This window comes from Geotrypetes seraphini, chromosome 7, assembly GCF_902459505.1.
Source record: "Geotrypetes seraphini chromosome 7, aGeoSer1.1, whole genome shotgun sequence".
NCBI classification, from domain to species: domain Eukaryota; kingdom Metazoa; phylum Chordata; class Amphibia; order Gymnophiona; family Dermophiidae; genus Geotrypetes; species Geotrypetes seraphini.
Genome location: NC_047090.1, coordinates 107,617,322 through 107,643,317, shown reverse-complemented (window position 1 = coordinate 107,643,317; position 25,996 = coordinate 107,617,322). Strand labels below are relative to the sequence as shown.

General features: G+C 43.1%; 1 protein-coding gene across 1 annotated transcript in view; it reads left to right on the top strand.

The window, feature by feature from the left end:
• Positions 1–25,996, top strand: part of SLC10A1 (solute carrier family 10 member 1) — a 39,206-nt gene that overhangs the window by 5,708 nt on the left and 7,502 nt on the right. The window contains exons 2-3 of the mRNA XM_033953246.1: positions 3,419–3,629; positions 13,491–13,669. Of these exons, the coding sequence (XP_033809137.1) occupies positions 3,419–3,629; positions 13,491–13,669 (390 nt within the window). The remainder of the gene's footprint in view (positions 1–3,418; positions 3,630–13,490; positions 13,670–25,996) is intronic.

Here is a 25,996-nt window from a genome sequence, read left to right as displayed (position 1 = left end):
CCAGCAAGAGGCAGCACTGCTGCGCCTGCTTTAGGAAGGCACAGGGAGGAGGGTCAGTCACCGAATCTGCCAGGCTGATTTTTTAAAATCAAATCGATTCGAATCGATTCACCCGAAGTGAATCGGTAAATCTATTTGAATCGGAAATCGGGCAGCACTAGTGTGTATGGTGCAGCATAGGTTTCACAGTTCAGTAAAGTCATTCAATTTGTCCCAGCCAAAAAGGAAAAATAAAAAAAACATCCATGAAACAAAATACAATTCAAGCTGATTCTTCTCAGGTGAGAACAATAAAGGTTTACTGCACATTTACTTTGCAATAAGGCAAGCAAAAGAATCTATTCTCCAAGAAAGAGAAAAAAACAATAAGCAGGGTTCATTCAGCTCACCTTGTACAGGCACATCTTCACACATCTTCATGCATTCCTCGGGAGTAGGTCAAATTGACTGAGTGGGCAGTCTAGTTTCCTCCAGGTCCATTAGCTGCTCACCAGGACTGGTTCTGGGCTGAGCTCTGTTCCACCCTTTAGTCTGCTTCTCTGGCACTAGAGAATGACAAGGGGAAAAAATCTGTCCCCGTCACTGCCCCGTCCCCAGCCCACCATCCTCTGCACCGCCCCGTCACCGCCGTTCCCTTCACCATCCCGTCACCATCACCGCCATCCCTTTCACCGCCCCGTCACCGCCACTGCCATCCCATTCACCGCCCCGTCACCGTCCTCGCAGCATCCATATGAGCCTTAGTACTGTAATATTTAGCTTATTCCTTTCTTATAAATCAAAGTTCCTGCTGCTGAACTAGAGAAAGAGATGTTCAGCTGGCAGGGCTTTGTTTATAAATTTTTATCAACACAACTAATATACTACTTTATCCTAAAGCAAAAAATAAATAAATAAATAAATAGAATTTATTTTTTTTTTTCTACCTTTGTTGTCTGGTTTCTGCTTTCCACATCTTCTCATTCAATTCCTTCCATCCACTGTGTGTCTTCTCTCTGCGTCTTCCATTTGCTGTTACTGTGCCTCTCCCTTCACCCCCCCCCCCCCAATTGGTCTAGCACCCAGCAACAATAATGAGAAAATCTCTTTGAATACTCTGCCGTGTAAGTAAAAACATTTTTTACATTTGACCCCACATTTATTTTAAAAATTTATAGCCTGTTACATCCTCCAGTTTTGTGCAGGGTACAATTACAGTAAACATTCATAGTAATACACTAACCCACCCAACTTTTTACCAAGCTACAGTAGCGGATGCAACGTAGCAAATGGTTCAACACTCATTAAATTCCTATGGGCGTTGGAGCGATTACTGTAGCAGCAGTTGCTACCATGGCTTTGAAAAAGGAGTTCTAAATTACATGACAAGACCTAATAAAAAAAAAAAATAATAATAATAACACTAGTTTTTACTAAATCGCAGTGAAGTTTCTTACTGTGGGCCAGCAAATGTGCTCCTCCAACACTCATAGGAATTGAGTGAGCATCGAAGCATTTACATTACTAGCCAATGGTAAAAAGCTCCAACGTGGTTTAGTACCAGGAGCCCTAAATAAATACAGACTGTTGATGTAAAATCACTGATAGCTACATTCAAACAGAACTGTTTTTAAGAGTTTTCTAAATTGCAAAACCCCAGAAAGATAGCCATCATCCATTGGCAAAGCATTCCACAAACATACGTCTTGGATTAAGAACATTAATCATTGATTTAGCAAAAGCTGTACCTATCAAATTTTTTGCTTATCAATCAATTTCCTTGGTTTTATAATTTCCCTTTGTGATTTCTTTTTGTTGTTATTTTTAGTCTATTTAAAATGCTCTCTCAGACTGTTTAATTTGAACGCCCCATTAAACTGCAGTTCTTTTAGAATTTGTGTAATGGATTCTTTAATAAATTTATAGTGACCTCCTATGCCTCCCTTGGAGATATGCAGCTTATGGCGAGATTTGTGCTCAGAACTTGATTTGAGGAGTTTTATATAGTTCCCTAGTCCACATACACAGGACACCGCTTCATTTAAACTAGCCTTCGCTGGGTCCAGCAGCCCCCACCCGCCCGATCGCAGCATTTATCCAGCTTCCTCTCTCCACCTCATCTTAGTTTGCAGGCTTTCTTTTTCGGCGACCTGTACGCTTTCAAAGAGCCGCGCATGCGCCGCAGCTCAGTGTTCAATCTTCTGCTTTGCTGCAACTTCCTATTTCCAGTTGCGTCAGAGCAGAAGATTGAATATTGAGCAGCCAAACTAAGCTGAGGTGGAGAGAAGAAGCTGGATAAACGATCGACCGGGCGGGTGGGGGCTGCGGGGACCGCACATCCTTGATGCCTCACTGTGGAGACAAGACCATTCACCGCTCCACGGGGCAGTGAATGGCCTTGTCCCCGTCCCCGCAGTGACTGCTATTTTTCTTTCCCCGTTTCGGCGGGTTACCCATGGCTAAACGCGGCTAGCCGCGGGTAACCGCCACCGTGTCATTCTCTGTCTAACGCCAGCTCAATGGTGGTGTTAACGTCTAGCGCATGCGGCAATGCAGCACATGCTAAGCGCATGCTAAAACCGCTAGCGCAGCTTAGTAAAAGGAGCCACTAGTGTAAATTGTGATCTGCCAGGAAGGAAGGAAGGAAGGAAGGAAGAATGGGTGTGTTGGCACAGGAAGAGAGAGACAGGGTCGTGTTGAGACACAGAAGTAAGCTTGGGACAAAGGAGGGAAGGAAGGAAGGAAGGAGAGAGTATGAACATGGAACACAGAATGGAGAGAGAGAGGGGAGCATGAACTTGGAACATAGGATGGAAGAATGGAGGGAGGGAAAGAGATGCTGAGGTGGGGAAATAAAAAGGGAGAATTGATGGGCATGGATGTCTGAGTGAGAGGGAAAGAGAGATGGTGCACATGGGGAAATGAAAGAATTGTTGGAAGGGAGAGAGAAATATTGGAAATGGTTGTGAGAGAGGCATGAGGTACAGATGCATGGGGAAGAGAGAGACGAGAGGGAAAAATGTTTGATGTGGTGGTGGAGAGGGAACAGTGGGATGGATGAAGAACAAAAGTAAGTATAAACCTATTTAAACTACAGTATTTTATTTTGAGGACTGTTTCTTTAATGTTTGATGTTCTTTAATGCTTTTATAGACTGTGTACTATACAGGATATGAGATACATTCAAATTTAACTTAAGAACGGTATAAAAAACATAACTTGTTCTTAACCCACGGACTGCCTATATTTTATGGGGGCAGGGTCAAAGGCGGAGATTGGGCAGGGTCTGGGGCAGAGCTTTAGAGCATCACCAATCATTTTGAAAAGTTGGCTCCTGTGTTACAGACTTAAGTGTAGTGGATGGAACTATATCATGCATTCTTTTGACAGAGAACCAGTAGATGTTCTATTAGTCTTTCATTTTGTTTGCTTCCACTAGCATTGTGATGACCACCTGTTCCACATTCTTGGCATTTGGAATGATGCCACTCCTCCTTTACATCTACTCCATGGCACTGAGTCAAGGGAATATAGAGAACATGGTGCCTTACCTGGGAATATTCTTCTCATTGCTAATGACACTTGTCCCTTGTGCCATCGGCATTTTTTTGAACGAGAAAAGGCCCCAGTACACTCGATGTGTGATAAAGGTAAGGACACAAAAGGATGGTATATGGGCACTAACATATACTTATCATAGTGAAGAATTTGGTAGCAATTTCTAATGTAGAAAATGAGATCTTGTGGAGCTGGGAGCTGGAAGCTGGAGTGAAGCTTATGAATAAGGTCAGTACAAGAACTGCCCTATTCCCGATTCAAATCGACTGTCGCTTCTATCTCTTCAACATCACCAGAATTCGCCTCTTCCTCTCTCTTTTTTTTTTAATTTATATTTTTATTAAACTTTCACATCAATCACAAGAATAATCTTGTTCCATGTAACACAGGAAAGAAACCATTTTTACCAATCAAACCAAAATCAAATACAGAAATATTAATTATCCCTTTCTTAGACCACAATAATAGGGGCTATGGAAATCTTTTAAATTGGAGATATTTAAAGTGGTATTAAATTCTAAAGAAAAAGCTTAATGTGAAACCGGTTGCTATCTTACTAATAATCCATCATATAATCAGTCCTTGATGATCTTTTTGACTTTCAGAAAATCCCTCAAGTGGTCTGGAGAAAAAAAAGTATACTTAATTCCCAAATACCTCACCAAACACTTGCAGGGATAAGCTAATAGAAAAGTAGCCCCCAATTTAAGAGTTTCTTTACGCAGAGATAGGAAATCCTTTCTTCATTCTTGTGTGACTTTAGAGACATCTGGGTACATCCAAATCCGTTGTTCTCCATATAATTTATGAGAATTCTTAAAATATAATCTTAATACCATATTTAAGTCTAGCTCAAAGACAAAGGAAATTAGAAGAGTAGCTCTCTCTGTCTCTGCATTCAAAGTTTGTTCCAAAAACGTTGTCACATTCCCAAAATCAAACTGGTTCTCTCCTTCATTTTGTTTATCCAACTCTTTTTGAGGTATCTTTTTATTTGGAAGATAGTATATCTTATTTACTGGAGGAATTTTGTCAGAGGGAATATTCAAATTTTCAATTAATTATCTATTCAAATAAACTATAGGAGAAGTTCCAAGGGAGAATGGAAAGTTCAAAATACGAAGATTCAATCTCCTATTATAGTTTTCAATTTCTATGAATGAAGAAGTTATCTTTAATAGCTGCGTTCTTAAATGTTTGCAATTGTTTTATATCATCCTGCATTTATATAGTTTGGGTTGAGAATTCCAATTTCATTGAGTCAACAGTTTTAGTAAGATTGTCCAACTTGGTATTGATGTTAATTACCTCCTCAGTTGTTTTGCTCGACGATATCTCCAGCCGCTGAAGGAGTGACCAAATGTCTCCCAAGGAAGCCTCCGTGGGAGAGGAGTGAATTCTCTCTCTCTCAATAGATGTTAAAGTCTTCAGCTGCCCTGCCGTTGCCGGCTCAAAGCCCTCGCCAGGAAGCCCCTTCTGGGATCAAAGTCCTCCTGCAACAGAGCCCCAACAGAAGCTGGACACGCAGGTTTTGATGGAACCGGAGGAGATAAAGATGTTTTAAACCCCAAAAGGGGAAGAGGTTCTCCCATGTCTTCCCCCAATGCCACAGGACACTTCCTCCGGCTTGTGGAGCAACCGGGGGTTGAACCGCAAAGAAGCGATCGACAGTCTGCTGGATGGGCGTTGAAGATAGGGCCGGCGAGGGAACGGCCCTTAACACCCTCTTCCTTTTATAATGCGGCATAACAAATTAGATATAAAAGGTAAGATATCTGCAAAGGAAGCACCAGCTTCGTCGAATTCTAAATCAGCCTCTCACTAGCAGCTCTCACACCACCGCCATCTTACCACGCACCCCCTAATCCCGCCTCTTCCTCTCTATGCACACTACCCGGACCCTTGTCCACATTCTTGGAACCTCATACTTAGATGACTGCAATCTACTTCTAACTGTCTCCCACTATGCCACCTCTCCCCCCTATAATCTGTGCAAAACTCTGCTGCACAACTCATCTTCTACCAACCTCGTTACACTCATGTTACCCCTCTCCACCTTCGCATACAATTCAAACTTCTATTACTAACACACAAGTGTGTTCATTCTGCTGCTCCTCAATATCTCTTCTCTCGCCTCATACTTCTGTTCCTCAGATCAGCTGCTCTTAGCTGTACCCTTCTCCTCCACTGCCAATTCCAGACTTCGTTCCTTTCATCTAGCTGCCCCATATGCCTGGAATAAACGATCTTTGACTGCCATGCCCCTTCCCTTACCTTGTTTAAAAGCAGACTGAAAACCCACCTTTTTGATATAGCCTTCAATCTATAACCCTACACCCCAGCAGATTAACCATTTCCCCCTAGCTGGGTGCAGAACCTGACAGGGAGAGGCTGGTGCAGGGGGTAGGGAGTTGGGAAGGCAGGTAGGACAGATGCTCAAGGGGTTGGGAAGAAATACTAGAGAAAAAGAAAAGAAGAAACCAAGCCTCGGACTACAATGAAGAGAACAAAAAGAAGAGGCACTGGAGATGTCACTGCCAACTGATGGTCATGAGTCTTTTATTTAAAGTAAAACATCTAAAATATGTAAAAACAAACAAAGTCCCACTCAGTGTTCCCTCTAAGCGGGCGGGTGTTGTGAGCAAACTTTTTTCACTGTGAGCTAAAAATATCGGGCGCCAGCAAGTTATGAGCCAAATAAATATGTTGTCAAAGTTGCTGATACATGAGGACGAGGTATTCAAAGGAATTTTAGGCCTACACGCTAAATTAAATAACGTTAAATAATATTTTTAAGAACACAGAAATTGTAGGGATGAAATGATATCTTAATAAATGTTTTACAACAAATGTAGTTATGTCTGTTACATCCATATGTGTAAACTGTAAATTAAAAACAGTCCAGAAGACAATACGTTTGATGCTTTCAATTTCTAGACCAGTGTTTTTCAACCTTTTTTGGGCAAAGGCACACTTGTTTCATGAAAAAAAATCACGAGTCACACCACCATTAGAAAATGTTAAAAAATTTAACTCTCTGCCTATATTGACTATATATAAAGTAATTCTCTTGAATAGGAATCAAATAAACACAAAGAAAGTATTTTATAATTACTTTATTATGAAATAAAAATTATAAAAATTATAAAATACTTTATTCAGTGCGAAACCTGGGCCTGTTTGGCTGAACACAAAGCTGATATTCTGGCTGGAATGGAAGAAAGACACACACGTAGCTCTTCGTCAACAGCTCTCAGTCTCTCTCTGTATTTGGTTTTTATAGCATACAAAAATAGACAAATATACCCTCCATCCTTTTTATTAAACCACAATAGCAGTTTTTAGCGCAGGGAGCTGCGCTGAATGCCCAGCACTGCTCTTGACGCTCATAGGCTCCCTGCGCTAAAAACCACTATTGCGGTTTAGTAAAAGGGGACCATATTGTAAAATATAGACAGCAGATATAAATTCAGAACTGTGCATAGTAAGTGAAGGGAAGTTTTCATCTCTGGGAATTTACCCAGTTAACTATTAAGTTATTTGGGCAAATTCCTTTGAAAACTGTGGTAATACTGCCTCCACTTTGCTAAATTTAAAATAAAATCATTTTTCCTACCTTGTCTGGTGATTTCTGGTTGCACTTTCTTCTTCTGACTGTGCATCCAATCTTTCTTCCCTTCTATCAGCCTGTATGCTTTCTCTCCTCCACACCTCATTCCCTCCCCCAACTTTTTCTTCCTCTCTCCCTGACCTTTCTTTCTTTTTTTCTGTTTCTCTTCTTTCCTTCTGTTTCCCTGCCTGCCCCCTTTCTTTCTTTCTCCCAGCCTCCTGTCCAGCAGTAACTCTCTTCCCTTCCTCCCCTCCCAGCAGCATCTCTCCTTCTTCTCCCTCTCCAGTAGCAGCTGTCCCTTTTTTTATCTTGCCCAGCAGCTTCCCAGATTCCTTTCCCTCCTCCCCTCCCAGAAGCATCTCTCCGTCTCCTTCTCCCTCTCCAGTAGCAGCTGTCCCTTTTTTTCCTAGCCCAGCAGCTTCCCAGATTCCTTTCCCTCCTCCCCTCCCAGATGCATCTCTCCTTCTTCTCCTTATCCAGTAGCAGCTGTCCCTTTTTTTCCTGGCCCAGCAGCTTCCCAGATTCCTTTCCCTCCTCCCCTCCCAGAAGCATCTCTCCGTCTCCTTCTCCCTCTCCAGTAGCAGCTGTCCCTTTTTTTTCCTGGCCCAGCAGCTTCCCAGATTCCTTTCCCTCCTCCCCTCCCAGAAGCATCTCTCCTTCTCCCTTTCCAGTAGCAGCTGTCCCTTTTTTCCCCTGCCCAGCAGCTTCCCAGACTGATAGTGGTTTTCTCCCCTCCCAGCAGCTCTTCTTACTTCCCAGCGCAGCGATTCACGAAGGCAGCCTCGGGTCCTTTGTTGTGTCGCGCCGCCTCTGAGGAAAGAGGAAGTTGCATCATCAGAGGCAGCCGCGACTCAGCAAAAGCCCCGAGGCTGCCTTCGTGAATCGCTGCGCTGGGAAGTAAAGGAGAGCTGCAGAGAGGGGAGAAAGCCACTGTCGGAGGCTCCCCAAGATCTCTCCGGCCCAGCGCACGCTTCCGATGCTGATGCAGGAAGTTCAAATGAGTCAATCTTGCCGGTCCTGCGCTGTGACGAGAAACTTGTGCGCTGCGACCTAATATTTTGTGCGCCAGCGCACGCCAGCGCACCTTAGAGGGAACAACTAGGATCCAAGTGTATCTGGATCCTTGGTACGTACCTGCTTCCTTATACAGAGACCTCAACCTCTTCTTTTTTTTCTACTCAAACTGGCACTTAAAACATAAATCTTTCATTCTGTGTGGTCCCCTGCCACACATTCACTAGCCATGCCTTTTTCCATTTCTTGCCTGGCACTCAGACTGTAACAGCTCCCCACGGAAATCATGCCATTTAGGGGGAACCTTACTCTATTAATCACTTGATGCCATCAAGAGATAGGCATAACTCTTAACATTACCCTGATCGGTCAAGGCCACAACAACCCAGTGAATTTCCTTAGTATATCCTTCAGCCTCTCTTAATATTTCCTGCAGTTTCTTATTATGCTGCATTAAAAAATGAAAAAAAACTACAGACCATGGTCTTAACCTGAATATAAATTTGATGACATCCACCGAGATAGATCCAAATTACGGCACTGAACTGTTTGCTTTGAATGACTACATGAACAGGTTACATAGCCCCTCAGCCCTTTCTTCCATCTCTGGAGGAGGCCAAGGAAATAACTACCAGACCCAAAAGCGTAATTTAAACATCAAGGTCTAGGGATTCTTGACTTCTTTAATGCCATTCTCATCGGTCTTCCGAAATATCAATTGCACCAGCTTCAATTAGTTCAGAACACTGCAGTCAGATTACTGTACCACTGTTCTAAGTTTGATCACTTTTAAAATCAGAACTCTCTCTCTTTTTGGGAAGGCTTGTAATTGCTCGCTGTTCTATTGTTCTTCTTGTTCTTTCTGTATTGTTCTTTTGCTGATTGTAATTGCCTGTTTGCCATTCTCAATAAGAATATATTAAAAAAAGAACACATTCTTCCGGTGTCTTATTTCATTCCCTTCAAATACAATATTCTCATTCACCATATACTATCTAGTGGTTTTCCTTCTTTCTTATACAGTTTTCTGGTTCCATATTTATCACATAGAACATTACATTCATCTCAACAACAGTTACTGATTGTCCCTTCATTTCAGCAATTATTTCTCGATTTTCATAGGAATTCCTCTTTCTCCGTTATGGCTCCCACCCTTTGGAATTCCTTACCCTTCTACCTCCGCATCAAAAAATCTTTTGAGTCTTTTAAGGCACAATTGAAGTCATACTATTTTTCTTTAGCTTTCTGCTCTTGACCTTTTTCCTTACCTTACTCATGCTATAGATCACCCTTTCTTCTTGACTTCTTAGCTTATATCCTTAATTGTTTGGGCAGAATTTCACCGTGACTTCTCTTCCCTTGTGTTCCACTCCTTTCCTTACCCAACCTTTTTGTTTTTATTGTAACCTCCCCTTTCTTTATCCTCCTTGTATCCATTTTTTGCTTGTATGTTGGTTGAACTTATGTTTTTGCTTATTGCCTCCCTTGTTATGTTTTGGCTTTATTTTATTTTAATAATATATTATTGTAAATCACTTAGACCAGGGCTGCCCAAGTCCAGTCCTCAAGATCTACTGGCAGGCCAGGTTTTCAGGATATCCACAATGAGCATGAGAGAGATTTGCATACCAAGAAGGCAGTGCAGGCAAATCTCTCTCATGCATATTCATTGTGGATATCCTGAAAAACTGGCTTGCTAGTAGATCTCGAGGACCAGACTTGAGCAGCCCTGACTTAGACTAACTGTGGTTGTATTTGAGATATATCAAAAAAACTGAAACTTGAAATGATAGAATACCAACCAAAAATCTCCCTGAATTACAAGTGACTGGCCGTTTTATTGGGTTTATGACATCATTAAAGGAAATAAGTAAACATATGTAGTGGGTACATCTTCCAATTAAATTACAATTGATTCATTAAAGTCCAATGATAAATTGCAAATATTCTTTTGGTTAGTTTCAAGTCACATGGTTTCTTTCATTTGTAATTTTCCCTAGCAACAATAATGACTTAGGTCCATATTCACTAAAGATAGGGAGTCAATCGCTGTTGGCCAATTCCTGGCCGATTTTAAAACAGCAATTGATTCACTATCTTTGCATGCAAATGATTTGTATAGAGGTGCAAATCATTTGCATGCAAACTCCCAACTCAAAGCGATTGAGTCGGGGCAGAGCCCTGACAGTATATATTCTATATTATACAGTATATTTTCTATATTAGTATATATTCTGCAAAAAGTGCATTATAAACTCGTGGTTTTAATTTTACAGTAAGGGGTTGTAAGGGCGGAAGAGGGCAGGATAGTCAGCAAGGATAGTAAGCGACTGGTCCTCAGCAGTCGCTTCACTTCAGATCACCAAATCCATTCAGTGTTTTAGTAAATCGATAGCTTCCTACTTTTGCATGTCATTTCTCCTCATTTTCATGGGTGGATCAGATCGATTAGGAGATTTGATCGGCAGTTTAGTGAATCGGGTCGGGGTTTTGCGATCGTCGGGACAGGATCGGAGGGTTTAGAGCAGGGGTAGGGAACTCCGATCCTCGAGAGCCGTATTCCAGTCGAGTTTTCAGGATTTCCCCAATGAATATGCATTGAAAGCAGTGCATGCAAATAGATCTCATGCATATTCATTGGGGAAATCCTGAAAACCCAACTGGAATACGGCTCTTGAGGACCGGAGTTCCCTACCCCTGGTTTAGAGAATCTAGCCCTTAGTTATCACAAGCTATTGGTTTCACACCTGTCAGTAACAAAGGGGGTAACAATATGTTCACTTAGGATATAATAACCTGTTAGGACTCATCTATTTCCCAATCTTGAAGGAATCTGACAGGAAGTAGCACCTGTGACATACATCTATTTTAAATGTTTAGCATTTACCAGTAATGCTAACCAAGCAATATTATTTTTACTGTAATTCGGAAGCATTGCTATCCTTTAGCTTCATCTTGATATATATATATACTGTACTAATATATACATATTTTGTGTGTGTGTGTGGCCGGGCCAGGCCCAGGTGAGTGGGAAAACCCAACTCTGACCACAGGCAAGATTTTCAGTGCGCCTTTTATGTGGTTAGTAAAAGGAAAACTCGGACACTGGATTTCTTATAAACAAAACTTCACCGGGTTTATTGTAAGCAATAGAAAAATTATCCAGAACCAAAAGAATTGCTTTTAACAGCCCTGCTCTGCATGCTGTGTGGAAGCAAGCCTCCCTTTGCACATAGCTGTTCAGACCCTCCCAAAATGCCCCCAAAAGTCCTTTAGCTTTAGTTTCTTGGAGACTTGGCTAGGTGAGGTTTAAACACAGTTTTATTTAAGCAGTGCTGCCTTGTGACTACCTGTAGCTTTACTTCAGCTCAGGTTTTTCTGGGCAGAGACTCTACTTATTACTAGGAGGAAGCAAACAGCCTCCCACTGTTTATTCATATGTCCATGGCTTCCTTCAGCACACATTCTCCTGGGTCAGTTTCACTGTACATTCCCCACTCAGTATCGCTGGGACTAGAAGTTTCCATTAATTCACCTACTTCCTGCTCTCCCTCCCATCCCCCTCTGTGAGTGCTTGGGAGCTTTTCAAAGCAGGTTTCTTCCTCGCCTGAATGAACCTCCAGCCCTTCTCCCCAAGACTCAACTGGGTAACTACAGTACATTTCTGGAGTCAGGCTGCCTGCCCTTCCATGTTGGCTTGGAGAAACTCCCCGTTTATGGTGGGTAGAAATGGTTTCAAAACTGCCTTCAGTGTGCCGTGCTCTGCTTCTCCCGTTTGAATCAGCTGGGGCTAATTTATTCACTTGCAGTCTGTCCTCAAGCTGACACGACTAACACTCCATGGTTAACCCCACCCCCTGCTGGGTTGATTCTTTGTTTCTCCTCAGCTCTGGGGAAAGGAGTAATGGGGGATAAATAGTGTTTTGTGAGCCCTCCCTGCCTGAATTTCTGGTTGGTAAATCCCCTGCCTTTTCTCTTTTCTTTCTTTCTGTACTGAAATTGGGCTTTTAGCTGGGTGTTCAGGCTTCATTTTGGTAACAGCTGGTTTGAGGGCTGTACTTTTGACTGGACTAGCAGTCTTTTTAGCCGTGACAAGAGCTTCCTTACTCAAGACACTATTAGTCCTTTCCCTTAAAGGTTCTTCTGACTTGTGTCAGCGTGACAGGCCCTTTCCTTTTATCTGTTCCTTTCCTGATATACCCTTTAAATCAGATGAGCCCCATCCTTGTTCACCTCAGGCTGTGGCATGCACTATTTTATCTTCTTTTAGCTCAGGAATAACTGCTCGCTCGCATATGAGCTGAGCAACCCAATCTCCTTCTTTTATTCTATATTCTTTTCCCCGCAAATTCATTACCAGGATCTGTAGGGGACCTCAGAAATCCAAGTCTATCACACCGACCCCTATGTGTAATCCATGCTGGAGTGCTAAACCGGACCTTGGAGCTATGCATCCATAACACCCCTCTGGTAGGGCTACGGCAATGCCAGTGTTCACTAATTTTCTGCCCCCCTTGGGAACTATTAGCTCTTGAACGCTGCCTAAATGCACTCCCACCGAGTGTTCAGTTGCCCGAACTGGTAACTTGGCTTTAGAAGATATTCTCATGACTTTTAGAACGGGTTTTCTAGCGACTTGTTTGTCCACCGTTAAGTGGACTTCTTTCTCACTACTAACTGGGGTAGTCTTCCCACTGCCCCCTAAAGGAGGCTCTCTGCCTTTCCTACACCCCTCACATTCTTCACACCCATTTCTCCCGTCTTGCACCAGGGGAGGCCTATGGAATCTGGCCTGCGCCCGTCTAACCATCTGGTCTTGGGCTAAGTGAGTCTACCCCCCTTGAGTGCCAAAGCATTCCCACAAATAGGGCCACTCCCATCCCAGGATTACATCATACAGGGGCCTTGGCATAAGTGCCATATATATATATATATAAAGATGTCTTTCTTCAGGTATTCCAGGCAACGGGTATCTCATACATATTGGGTTATGGGTCCCCCTTATATCCTGCTTAATACAATTATTGCCATCACTTTAATTTTACTTTTTGAACAGATCAGCTGCCTTTTTATTAAACAATTTATAGAATTGTTTAACAGCATGTGCTATCTTGTGGGAGGGAATGTTACCATGACAGACTGTGAATGCATTGGTAAATTGATTTTTAAAACTGTGGCCTCTGTTTTCCTTTTCCTTCAACTCGTGATTTGCAATTTTGTGTCCCACGATTTTTGTCTAGGAAGCAATGGCTTTGCCATAAGTCCATTTCCAGTTAGAAAATGGGAAATGCAGTCTGAATATCTGGTTTTCTCCCCTCTCTCCTTTTAGTTTGGGATGACCACCATGATTATAGCCTCTATTGCAATAATCGTTCTGTCAGCCAGGAACATCGGAAGCTTCATTGTCACAGTCTTCTCACCGCCCCTGGTGGGGACTGCCGCCTTGATGCCAGGGATTGGTTACCTTCTGGGCTATGCCTTTTCTACACTGTTCAAACTCAATGCAAGGTATTTACTCATAAATAATTTATTTATTTGATTTGTTTTATATCCTGTCCTCCCTAACGAGCTCAGAACAGGTTACAAGGTTGATATACATAATGCATAGACAAATGGGTTATAAGTTTACATGTGTACAGTACGGTTTGACTATCTTAGGTTAACATAGAGAGAATCAAGTTTAGCATAAGGAAATACTTTTTTACAAAAAGGAAAGAAGATGCATGGAACAGTCTCCTGGAAGATATGGTGCAAATAGAGACTGTTTCGCTCTGGCATCCATTTTTGAGTTGCACTGTCGGCTCGGGATCATTGTGCATACACAGGCATTTGTTCATTACCAATTTTAATTGCGGGTCGTTTTAAACCTTATCAACCATGGACCCCTGAGGAAGGCGTGGTTTCTGAAACATGGACCGTGTTGGGTCCCCTGGTTTGTAAAAAGGTGACATTAGTAACCGCATTATATCATTATATCAGTTTTTTTTTCTTGTTTTTTGCAGATAGAGACTGTGTCTGAATTCAAGAAAGCCTGGGATAGGCACGTGTGATCTCTTAGAGAGAGCGGAAGAGATAATGGTTACTGCGAATGGGCAGACTGGATGGGCCATTTGGCCTTTAATTGCCATCATGTTTCTATACAATTTGATCATCATCACTTAACATACAGTTTTATCATTTTAAGTTAACATAGAAACATAGAAACATAGAAATAGACGGCAGATAAGGGCCACAGCCCATCTAGTCTGCCCACCGCAATGATCCTTCCCCACCTAACTCAGTGAATAGATCCCACGTGTCTATCCCATTTGGCCTTAAAATCAGGCACGCTGCTGGCCTCAGTGACATGAAGTGGAAGATTATTCCAGCGGTCAACCACTCTTTCAGTGAAAAAGAATTTCCTGGTGTCACTGTGCAGTTTCCCTCCCCTGATTTTCCACGGGTGCCCTCTGGTTGCCGTGGGACCCTTGAGAAGAAAGATATCTTCTTCCACTTCGATGCGACCCGTGAGATACTTGAACGTCTCGATCATGTCTCCCCTCTCTCTGCGTTCCTCGAGTGAGTAGAGCTGTAACTTATCCAGCCTTTCCTCGTACGGGAGATCCTTGAGACCCACGATCATCCAGGTGGCCATTCTCTGGACCGACTCTAGTCTCAGCACATCTTTTCGGTAATGCGGCCTCCAAAATTGCACACAGTACTCCAGGTGTGGTCTCACCATGGATCTATACAATGGCATAATGACTTCAGGCTTACGGCTGACGAAACTCCTGCGTATGCAACCTATGATTTGCCTTGCTTTGGAGGAAGCTTGCTCCACTTGATTGGCAGCCTTCATGTCCTCACTGACGATCACCCCTAGGTCACGTTCTGCTTCAGTTCTTGTTAGGATCTCGCCATTTAGGGTGTAAGTCTTGCATGGATTTTGGCTGCCCAGGTGCATGACTTTGCATTTTTTGGCATTGAAGCTGAGTTGCCAGGACCTAGACCAGCGCTCCAGTAGTAGTAGGTCGTGCATCATGCTGTCGGGCATTGAATTTTTGTCTGTTGTACTCTTGGCCACTACATTGCTTAGTTAGGCGTCATCAACGAATAATGTTATTTTACCTCGGAGCCCTTCTGCCAAGTCTCTTATGTAGATGTTGAACAGGATCGGGCCCAGGACGGAGCCCTGTGGCACTCCACTGATCACCTCCATCGTTTCGGAGGGGGTGCCATTCACCACTACCCTCTGAAGCCTACCCTCAAGCCAGTTACCAATCCATTTCGTCAACGTGTCGCCCAATCCTCTAGAACTCATCTTGCTCAGCAACCTGCGGTGTGGTACGCTATCGAATGCTTTGCTGAAGTCCAGGTATACGATGTCCAGGGACTCCCCAACATCCAGCTTTCTTGTCACCCAGTCAAAGAAGCCGATTAGGTTGGATTGGCAGGATCTCCCCTTAGTAAATCCATGTTGACGGGGATCCCGTAGATTCTCCTCGTTCATGATCGTATCCAATTGGCGTTTGATTAGAGTTTCCATTAGTTTGCTCACTATTGATGTGAGACTCACTGGACTGTAGTTTGCTGTCTCCATCTTGGAGCCTTTCTTATGAAGTGGAATGACGTTAGCCATTTTCCAGTCCAACGGGACGTTACCTGTACTAAGGGAGAGATTTAAGAGCGCGGATAGCGGTTCCGCCAAGACATCACACAACTCCCTGAGCACCCTAGGGTGTAGGTTGTCAGGCCCCATTGCCTTGTTAACCTTGAGCTTTGACAGCTCGCAGTAGACACTGCTGGGCGTAAACTCGAAATTACTAAACGGATCAGCTGAGTCAACCCTTGTCTGCAGCTGAGGACCAAGTCCCGGCGCCTCGCGGGTGAAGACTGAGCAGAAGTATTCATTTAACAGTTGGGCTTTTTCCGAGTCCATTTCTGCATAGTCTCCCTCTGGTTTCCTGAGGCGTACTATCCCACCTGAGTTCTTGTTCCTGTCACTGATATACCTGAAAAAGGATTTATCTCCTTTCTTTTTGTTCCTTGCTAAAGACTCTTCCATGCGGAATTTGGCCTCCCTAATTGCTGTTTTGACTGCATTTGACTTGGCCACATAGATTTCCCTGGAGTCCTGCATACATTTGGTATATGTTTAATTGGAAAGGATTGATTGCATAGATGTTTAGATTGAAAGAGATGGAGTGATGGATGTAATGATCCATTGGCCCATCACAATGATGACAACTAAAACAGTTCTGGTATTATACTTAGGTGTTTTACTATAAGGATGGTAAGTGAAGGGATTTATGGGAAAAGGTAAGTTTTTATTCACTACTCTGACTGGAAAGGGGTCACGAGTGGCGTCCCGCAGGGGTCAGTGCTGGGACTGCTGCTGTTCAATATATTTATTAATGACCTGGAAACAGGGACGAAGTACGAAGTTATAAAATTCGCTGATGACACGAAACTCTCCAGTAGGGTTAGAACTGTTGAGGAATGTAAAGAACTGCAAAGGGATCTGAACAAGCTGAGTGATTGGGCAAATAGATGGTAGATGAGCTTCAATGTAGAGAAATGTAAGGTCTTGCACGTAGGGAAAGGAAACCCGATGTACAACTATACGATGGGGGAAGGCAACCTTGAAAAGGACTTGGGGGTCTTGGTGGATAAAACAATGAAGCCGGCGGCACAATACGCAGCGGCCTCCAAGAAGGCGAACAGAATGTTGGGCATTATCAAAAAAGGTATCACTACCAGAACCAAAGAAGTTATCCTGTCGCTGTATCGGGTGATTGTGCGCCCGCACTGGAGTACTGCGCTCAATACTGGTCGCCGTACCTCAAGAAGGCTATGGCGATACTCGAGAGGGTTCAAAGAAGAGCAACAAAAATGATAAAAGGCATGGAAAACCTTTCATATGCGGAGAGGCTGGGGATTTTTTTTCTTGGAAAAACGGAGACTTAGAGGGGACATGATAGAAACTTACAAGATCATGAAGGGTATAGACAAGGTAGAGAGGGACAGATTCTTCAGACTTGCGAGGGTAACAATAACAAGAGGGCACTCGAGGAAATTGAAGGGAGACAGATTCAGAACAAACGCTAGGAAGTTCTTCTTCACTCAGAGGGTGGTGGACACCTGGAACGCGCTTCCAGAGGAGGTGGTAGACAGAGTACGATTTTGGGGTTCAAAAAGGGATTGGACGAATTCCTGAAGGAAAGGGGAATTGAGGGGTATGGTTAGAGGGATACTATACAAGGCAAAATGTTGTATGTAAAAGATCACCTAAAGGTCTTTGACCTGGAGGGCCATTGCAAGAGCGGGCTGCTGGGCATGATGGACCTATGGTCTGACTCAGCAGAGGCGATGCTTATGTTCTTATGTTCTTTCCTAAAGCTCAAAAGCCCTTTGAGGGATCTGATATGAAGAGGCAGTTGATTCCAGTAGCTTGGTAGGAAATGGGATTAGGATCAGCGTCTGACACGCTGTAGTTGAAGGGCATGACTGGGGGATATTTTTAGACATGTTTCCTCCTGGGAGTGGAGCGGCCTGTTTGGGACATGTTTTTATGTTTTATTAAAACTTGTTATACTACCTGTTCTTACAACAGGTAGCTTGGCTGACATGTAGTTGGGCGCCATGTTGTATAAGGACTTGCATGCTATTACTAAGCCCTTAAAGACACAACATTTGGTAATGGGTAGCCAGTGGGCTGACGATAGCACTTGTGAGATAGGGTCACAAGCATATACTCATATTAGTGATGTCTTCACAATGTGTCTGTCACTCATTGGACCCCTAGCCATGCTCCCAGGCCTGCCTAGTTATGCCCACCCCGCCCTAATTCCGCCCCCAAGCCTGCCCTAGCCTAACCCCCCGATGCCTTGTCAGACAGGGAGGAAGTCCGCACATGCACAGACTTCCTCCCTGCCGACACAGCTTTTCCAAACCGGACAAAGTGCCAGGTTCTGAAAAGCATTCTGGACCCCCAGACATGTCCTCAAAAGGAGGACATGTCCAGAGAAATTCGGACGTCTAGTAACCCTACTCATTGGAGCCACAACACATGGATATGAGGATTTAGTGAAGTAAGTGTGGTGGGGGGGTGGACCACCCTGGGAGCTGTCTTGGTTGGAGCGCCAGCATCTCTCCTCCTCCATGTACCTCTTGAAATGTTCACCGGCACAAGAAGATATTCCTCCTCCTACTTGTGCCAGCCTCAAATCCCTTTTGACATTACTTCCTGTCACGGGCCCAGGACGTGATGTCAGAAGGGAGCCAAGGTTCATACGAGCAGGAGGTAGAAGATGCTGCTCGGTATGGCACGGTGAACATTTCAAGAGGTAATTGGGGGCGCTCGAGCGGCAAGGAAAAGTAGGGGATGCACAGTGTTACAATGCCAGGCACCCAACATCCCTGGCACCTCCCTCCCTTTCTATGTCACTGTGAGACTTCCTTGCAGTAGCTCCATGGCTATTGAAGAAGGAACCTATGGTTTCTCAGAATCTCCTCTAGTGCAATTTCTCTGAGTCTTTCTTCTGTTGATCCAATAAAAAGGTTACCACAGCCTGCAAAAATCCAGTTTGCTCTAGAACCAATATAATAATGTCATGCTACAGTACAGCAAAATATCACATATATATCTCCTTACTATTCTTTTCAGAATGGCTTCCACACAAATTAGTAGGTTGTACTTATCAATTAGTGAGGAGTCTCAGGTATTATCAGTATGGTCTAGAGGAGGTGTGTAGGCAGATTGATAGGCTTAAGAGTGATAAATCCCCGGGACCGGATGGAATCCATCTGAGGGTCATCAAAGAACTGAAAGGGACCATAGCTGAACTGCTTCAACTAATAGCCAATCTGTCGATCAAATCGAGAAAGATTCCAGAGCACTGGAAGGTGGTGAATGTTACGCCGATCTTCAAAAAAGGTTCGAGGGGAGACCCGGGAAACTACAAACCGGTGAGTCTGACCTCGGTACCGGGAAAGATGATAGAGTCGCTGATAAAGGACCGCATCATTGATCTTCTTGACAGACACGGGCTGATGAGGACCAGTCAGCACGGTTTCAGCAAAGGTAGATCGTGTTTGATGAACTTGCTGCACTTCTTTGAGGGAGTAAACAGACAGATAGACAAGGGCAACCTGGTCGACATTGTATATCTGGATTTTCAGAAGGCATTTGACAAGGTCCCGCATGAACGACTACTTCGGAAAATTGCGAGCCACAGAATTGAGGGTGAAATACTCACGTGGATTAAAAACTGGCTGGAGCATAGGAAACAGAGTGGGGATAAATGGACAATACTCAGACTGGAGAGTGTCACCAGTGGGGTGCTGCAGGGCTTGGTGCTTGGACCCATGCTCTTCAACATCTTTATAAATGATCTGGACATTGGTATGAGTGAGGTGATTAAATTTGCGGACGATACGAAGTTATTCAGAGTAGTGAAGATTGCAAAGATCTGTAACGTGACATAATCAGGCTTGAGGAATGGGCATCAACATGGCAGATGAAGTTCAACGTGGATAAGTGTAAAGTGATGCATTTAGGTAACAACAATCTCATGTAAAATACAGGATGTCTGGGGCGATACATGGAGAGACCTCCCAGGGAAGAGACTTGAGAGCTATGATTGACAAGTCGATGAAGCCGTCCATGCAATGTGCGGTGGCGGCGAAAAGGGCAAACAAAATGCTAGGAATGATAAAGAAGGGGATCACAAACAGATCGGAGAAGGTTATCATGCCGCTGTACCGGGCCATGGTACATCCTCACCTGGAGTACTGCTTCCAGCACTGGTCGCCATACATGAAGAAGGACACGGTACTACTCAAAAGGGTCCAGAGAAGAGTGACTAAGATGGTTAAGGGGCTGGAGGAGTTGCCGTACAGTGAAAGATTAGAGAAACTGGCCTTTTCTCCCTCGAACAGAAGAGATTGAGAGGGGACATGATCGAAATATTCAAGGTACTGAAGGAAATAGACTTAATAGATAAGGACAGGTTGTTCACCCTCTCCAAGGTAGGGAGAACGAGAGGGCACTCTCTAAAACTGAAAGGGGATAATTCCGTACGAACGTAAGGAAGTTCTTCTTCACCCAGAGAGTGGTAGAAAACTGGAATGCTCTTCTGGAGTCTGTCATAGGGGAAAACACCCTCCAGGGATTCAAGACAAAGTTAGACAAGTTCCTGCTGAACCGGAACGTGCTCAGGTAGGGCTAGTCTCAGTTAGGGCACTCATCTTTGATCAGAAGGCCGCCGCATGAGTGGACAGCTGGGCACGATGGACCACTGGTCTGACCCAGCAGCGGCAATTCTTATGTTCTTATGTTATTTTACTCATTAGAAGTAGTTATGATACTTTAAAAAATATCTTTAACAGTACAAATGAAAGATCTGGTGCTACTGAGCTGTGAAAAGAAACACTGCAAAAGATTGTCCATTATGGGATTCATTTTAAGCTTTTTAGCACATTAAACAGTATTTTACATGCAATAAACACAAATTTCCAAGGGTATACACACATAGAATTCCATGTTATTTCTATAAAATATTGAATGGAGTATAGAGAATGGCACGGGATCTAAATATCTCCGTCCCATCCCTGTGAGTTATGTCCCTGTCCCATTCCTGCAAGCGCTGCCTTAACCACACAAGCCTCACACACTTGTGATTTTAAAGTGTTCTAGACTTGTGCAGACGAGGATAGAGCTTGCAGGAATGGGGCAGACACAGGAACAGAGCTCGCGGGGACGAGGATGGGGAAAATTTGTTATAAGGTCATTTTCTAGTGTAGAACTTGTAGATGTGAATCGCTTGTTTACTCTTCGAAAAAATACTAGAACTAGGGTGCATGCAATAAAGCTACTAAGTAGCAAATTTAAATCAAACCATAGAAAATATTTCTTCACTCAACAAACAATTAAACGCTGGAATTTGTTGCCAGAGAATGTTTGCTTAACAGGGTTTAAAAAAGGTTAAGATTATTTCCTAAAAAAAAAAGTCCATATGCAGTTATTAAGAAGGAAAATCCATTGCTTTTTTCTAGGATAAGCAGCATAAAATCTGTTATGTTGTTTTGGGATCTTGTCGGGTGCTTGTGATCTGGATTAGCCACTGTTGGAAACAGGATATTGGGTTTGATGGACCTTCGGTCTGTACCGGTGTGTCAACTCATATGTTCTTTTTTTTCTTATTCATTTATTTGTTACAGTTACATAACAAAACCACAAGTAGAGACACCCTCCAAGGTTGAGGATGTAACCTCCATATGTTCTTATGCAGTATGGGAACCATTCTATAACTGTGATGAGAGCCTATTCTGGGTGCCTAGATTCTGTTATACTGTAGATTCTGTTATACTAGTACAACTTTGCTTTGCAAACCTAACTTTACATGGCCACAATTACACCAGCCCTAGACTTGGCATAACTTTAGTCACGAAAATGTAGCAGGCGCACATGTAACTTACATATTCTGTAAACCGAGTGCATACACATGAAACACACCTATGTCCGGCCCATGTGAACACCCTCTGGCATTTACATGTTATGCCACTTACATGTACCCTTACAGGCAAGTGCTTAATTGCTTTGCTAGCACTTGTGCATGTACCCGCAAAGGTGTTATCTGTATAATTAAGAGCACAAGGGGCCATAACATTGTCTTTAATTCACAAGTTTGTACTTAGGCCCAGATTCTATAAATGGTGCCTGGAGTTAGGCACCTAACTTAATTATCCAATTTGGCTTAAATGGTGCTGTTATTTGAAAAAAAAAAATAATTAGCTTAACTGTACATTGACTTCTAAGAGCTGTCAAATACAAGCATCTGTTGAATGTGTCAAGGCCCTAAGTGATGCTGTTCTCGTTCTGGTTTCTTCCGAAATGACTTCTCCCACTATATGTGCTGACAAATGTATATACAGTTGCTAGCGTCTTTATACCTTTTTTTTTTTTTTTTAAATGACTTCACATTCAGCAGTCTTTTGTAAAATACCACAGAAACCTGGACATCCCATTTCTCAAATTCTCTTTTCTGAGACATCCTCAGGATTGTTTACTCCCTCAACCCCCTGGTGTTGATGATTCTCCCTGCCCTACCCTTCCCGGTTCATAGTAAGTCGTGCGCGAGATACCAGCGCGTCGACAATGGAGGGCAGACAATTCAGCGCAAGACACCAGAGCGCCGTGGGAAAACTTAGTTTTAAACAGCTCCGAAGCGGGGTGTGAGTGGGGAACCCCCACACATACTTTACTGCATAGTGTTCGCGCTACTGTTGGGGGGGCGGTTTGGGGGGGTTAGAACCCTCCATTATAGAGAAAACAGAACTTTTTCCAATTTGGGGGGGAAAGTTCTGTTTTCTCTATAATGTAGGGGGTTGCACCCCCCACACACCCCCAATGGCAGCGCAAACAGTATGCAGTAAAGTGGGGGGGGGGGTTCCCCCACACACACACACACCTTCGGAGCTCTTTAAAACTAAATTTTCCCACGGCGTGCATGTGTTTTGTGCCGAATTGTCAGCGCGCTGGTGTCTGGCACACGATTGTCCCGTCACCCCCTTCCCATCCCTCTAGAAGGAAGCTACAAATAAGAGAATGTGAGTTGTGGTGCTTCAGGCTGCATCCTCCTCCTCCTCTGCCACCCAGAATCAAACTTGTAGTTTGAATCAGAGGAGACATACCTAAGGCATCACCGTTATCTTTGTTTTGCTGAATGGCTAGGGGAATTGGTAGGGATCACTAAAGCAAGGATGGTGAAGACGGAAAGTGAGGTGATAAATAATCTTGCAACAAAATGGTCTTCACTCTGTAGGGAAATTATTTCCAGAGCTGAAACTCTTCTTTATCTTAAATCCAGACAGGACACACAGTGATTCCTAATCTTTATCTTTATTATTCTTAGAAATTGCTTGCCCCAACATTATGGCCCGACCCGCTGCTCCTGCCCTGCGAGTGAGAGAACGCTAATGGAGTGCTCCCCCTGGAATCCTTGAGAAAGCCTCCTGTGAGGCGAAATGGGTCCCATCGGGCCATAATGTTGGGGCAAGCAATTTCTAAGAATAATAAAGATAAAGATTAAGAATCACTGTGTGTCCTGTCTGGATTTCTGGATTTAAGATAAAGAAGAGTTTCAGCTCTGGAAAGAATTTCCCTACAGAGTGAGGATCCATTTTGTTGCAGAATTGGTAGAGTTCACAGAGAAGGTCCCGTCTTCCCTGGTTTTCTATCTTTCATTCCTGGAGATCAAGTAATTCTACTTCAAGAAACAGCTTGTGTAGTCCTTGTTGTAGAATTGCGGGATATTTGGCACCCTGAGGCATACAAACCGCTTATGCTCTACATGTTCAAATTTCTCGCTTCCTTCTTTAAATGATATACAGCGCATCATGCAATCCTTAAATCTTAAGGGTTCAAACAGGGTCCCATCCATCTTAAAGCAATACTTCCCGATTTTTGGCCCATTTATTCTTAAACTAATAAACAAAAGCCTCACCACAGCAACTATGCCCAAAGCCTGGAAACACTCTATTATTTACCCTATGATCAAAAACAACAAAGAAAGTCTTCAAAACTGCTCCAATTATAGGCCAATCTCTAACCTTCCATTTCTTGCCTTATATTTGCTGAACTAAAGCTTAATCCCATTCTGACGTACTGAAGCTTATCACCATTCTGACTGTTTGAAGCAATTTTGGCTGACTGTGTTTTGGGGAAAATCCTGACAATTATGAGTTTTCGTTTTCTGAATGCTATTTTAGCATTGTTTGGTTGCTACCTGGAAAGCCACATATTATCCTGAAGTTTGATTCACCTTACAATAAACTTGATTTTGTTTCACTTGAACTTTTGTCCCATTGGTGTTTTTGCACCTAAACAAGCTCAGTGTCCTGATACACGGTGCACTCCTAGAGGTCACCAGGAAAATTGCCACTTGCCACCCTAAGCAGTCTTCACCTTAGGGTGCTTGTGACACAACGTATTGAGGATATCTCTTAGATTTAAAATAATTTTCAGTATATGAAATGTCACTGTGATATTATGATTATAAAATATATATAGTATATGCAAGTGAGTGTGAGCTGTGACTAAATGAATACGAGAGAAAGTACTCACACTATGACCCCCAAGTGAGAAAGTGACATCAGCTGTTTAAAATGTGAATAAAATAGCACAGAGGGCCTTCAAGTAATGGGCAATCAATTGTGTGTTTATTGTCAGATCCGAAACGTGTATCCGACTGCATAAGGAGTTTATAAATATTCATCCAATAAGAGCTCCTTTTACTAAGCTGTGCATGCCAGCACTGAGCTGGCGTTAGTTCTAGCCGTGCAGCGCAGGGTTAGCGAGCGCTAATCTGCTGCATGCGCTAAAAACGCTAGCGCATCTTAGTAAAAGGAGCACTAAGTTTGGATATTGCCACAAGTAACTGGAAAAATGCCTCGTTGATGACACACTTTGGTCAGTCCAAAAAAAGACCTCATGATATTAAGGAAGATAGGTGTAAAAAGCTCCAACTTGGGAGAAAATCGAACCGTGGTTGTCTTCCTTAATATCAGTGGTTTTTTTGGCCAAACAAAATGTGTCATCAACGAGGCATATTTCCGGTTACTTGTGGCAATATCCAAACCTATTGGATGAATATTTAGACCCCTGACGAAGGCGGATACGCCGAAACACAGTCCATGTCGAATCTGACAATAAACACACAAATGATTGCCCATTATCTGAAACTCCTCTGTGCTGTTTTATTCGCTGTTTGGTTTGTACTGTGTGTCCCTCTTGATTTTGGACAATCAGCTCTTTAAAAGCAATCTTTGCATGGACAAAGTTCAGCTTCTGTTTAAAAACAGCCAGCTGTTAAAATGTTTAAGGTATTATGTGACAGGGTGGAAGAAGCAGGTTTGCTGAAGCTAGATTCCTAATTTTTTCTGCATATATGTTAAATTCCTAAACGTGTTAAAATTACTCCCAGCGACATTAAAGTTCTGTCATTGTGGTCATGAGTGTGGCCAGAGTTATATGAACTTGGCATGTGAGTTAATACATAAACTGTTAGAAACAGGAAAAGGAATATACTGTTTATATTTGACTAGGGGCTCCTTTTACGAAGCCGCTAACCTCCGCGCTAGCTGAAAAACTACCACTTGCTCAAGAGGAGGCGGTAGCGGCTAGCGCGGCCGGCAAATTAGCGCTTGATATTACACGCGTTAAACCGCTAACGCGGCTTCATAAAAGGAGCCCTAGGTGTTTGTACCCACATGTATAGAGAGAGTGAAAGGCTTAATAGATCATTTATGGCACCATCTCATCCAGCATGCTCGAAATACTTTTTACAGATTATGATTTTGTGCTGCAGTGCATACCTCTTTGGCAAAACTATGTGCCCCTCTCCCCAGGAGATCAAAACAACTTGTGAATTGAGCTCATTCTGTCTTCATGCACTAGTAGGTAGGAGAGCAAACTCCAGGTTCTTCTTTGCATAGTTAACTCTGCCCAAAATGTTTATATGTGAAAAAAGTGTTAGTGATATTATTGTGACAAACTTAATTTTGTACTCATGACATACTTACTAGGGTTTAAGTAAACACACCAACAACAATATAATCCCCTAATGGGAAACTATGTCACAATATTAATATATAATATATTCCCATATATCTGAAAAAGTGTATCCTATTTTACTTAAAAGTATAACAAGGAGGAGGCCTCAGTAACAGAGCCCACGTTCAGTCGTATTCACAGACTGGAAATTTCGACGTGGTTATACTGCTCTTTAGCTCTAATCATTGGCCAGCTCCTATATTTCACTTTAATATCTTCTATCAATTTAAATAAGAATTCAA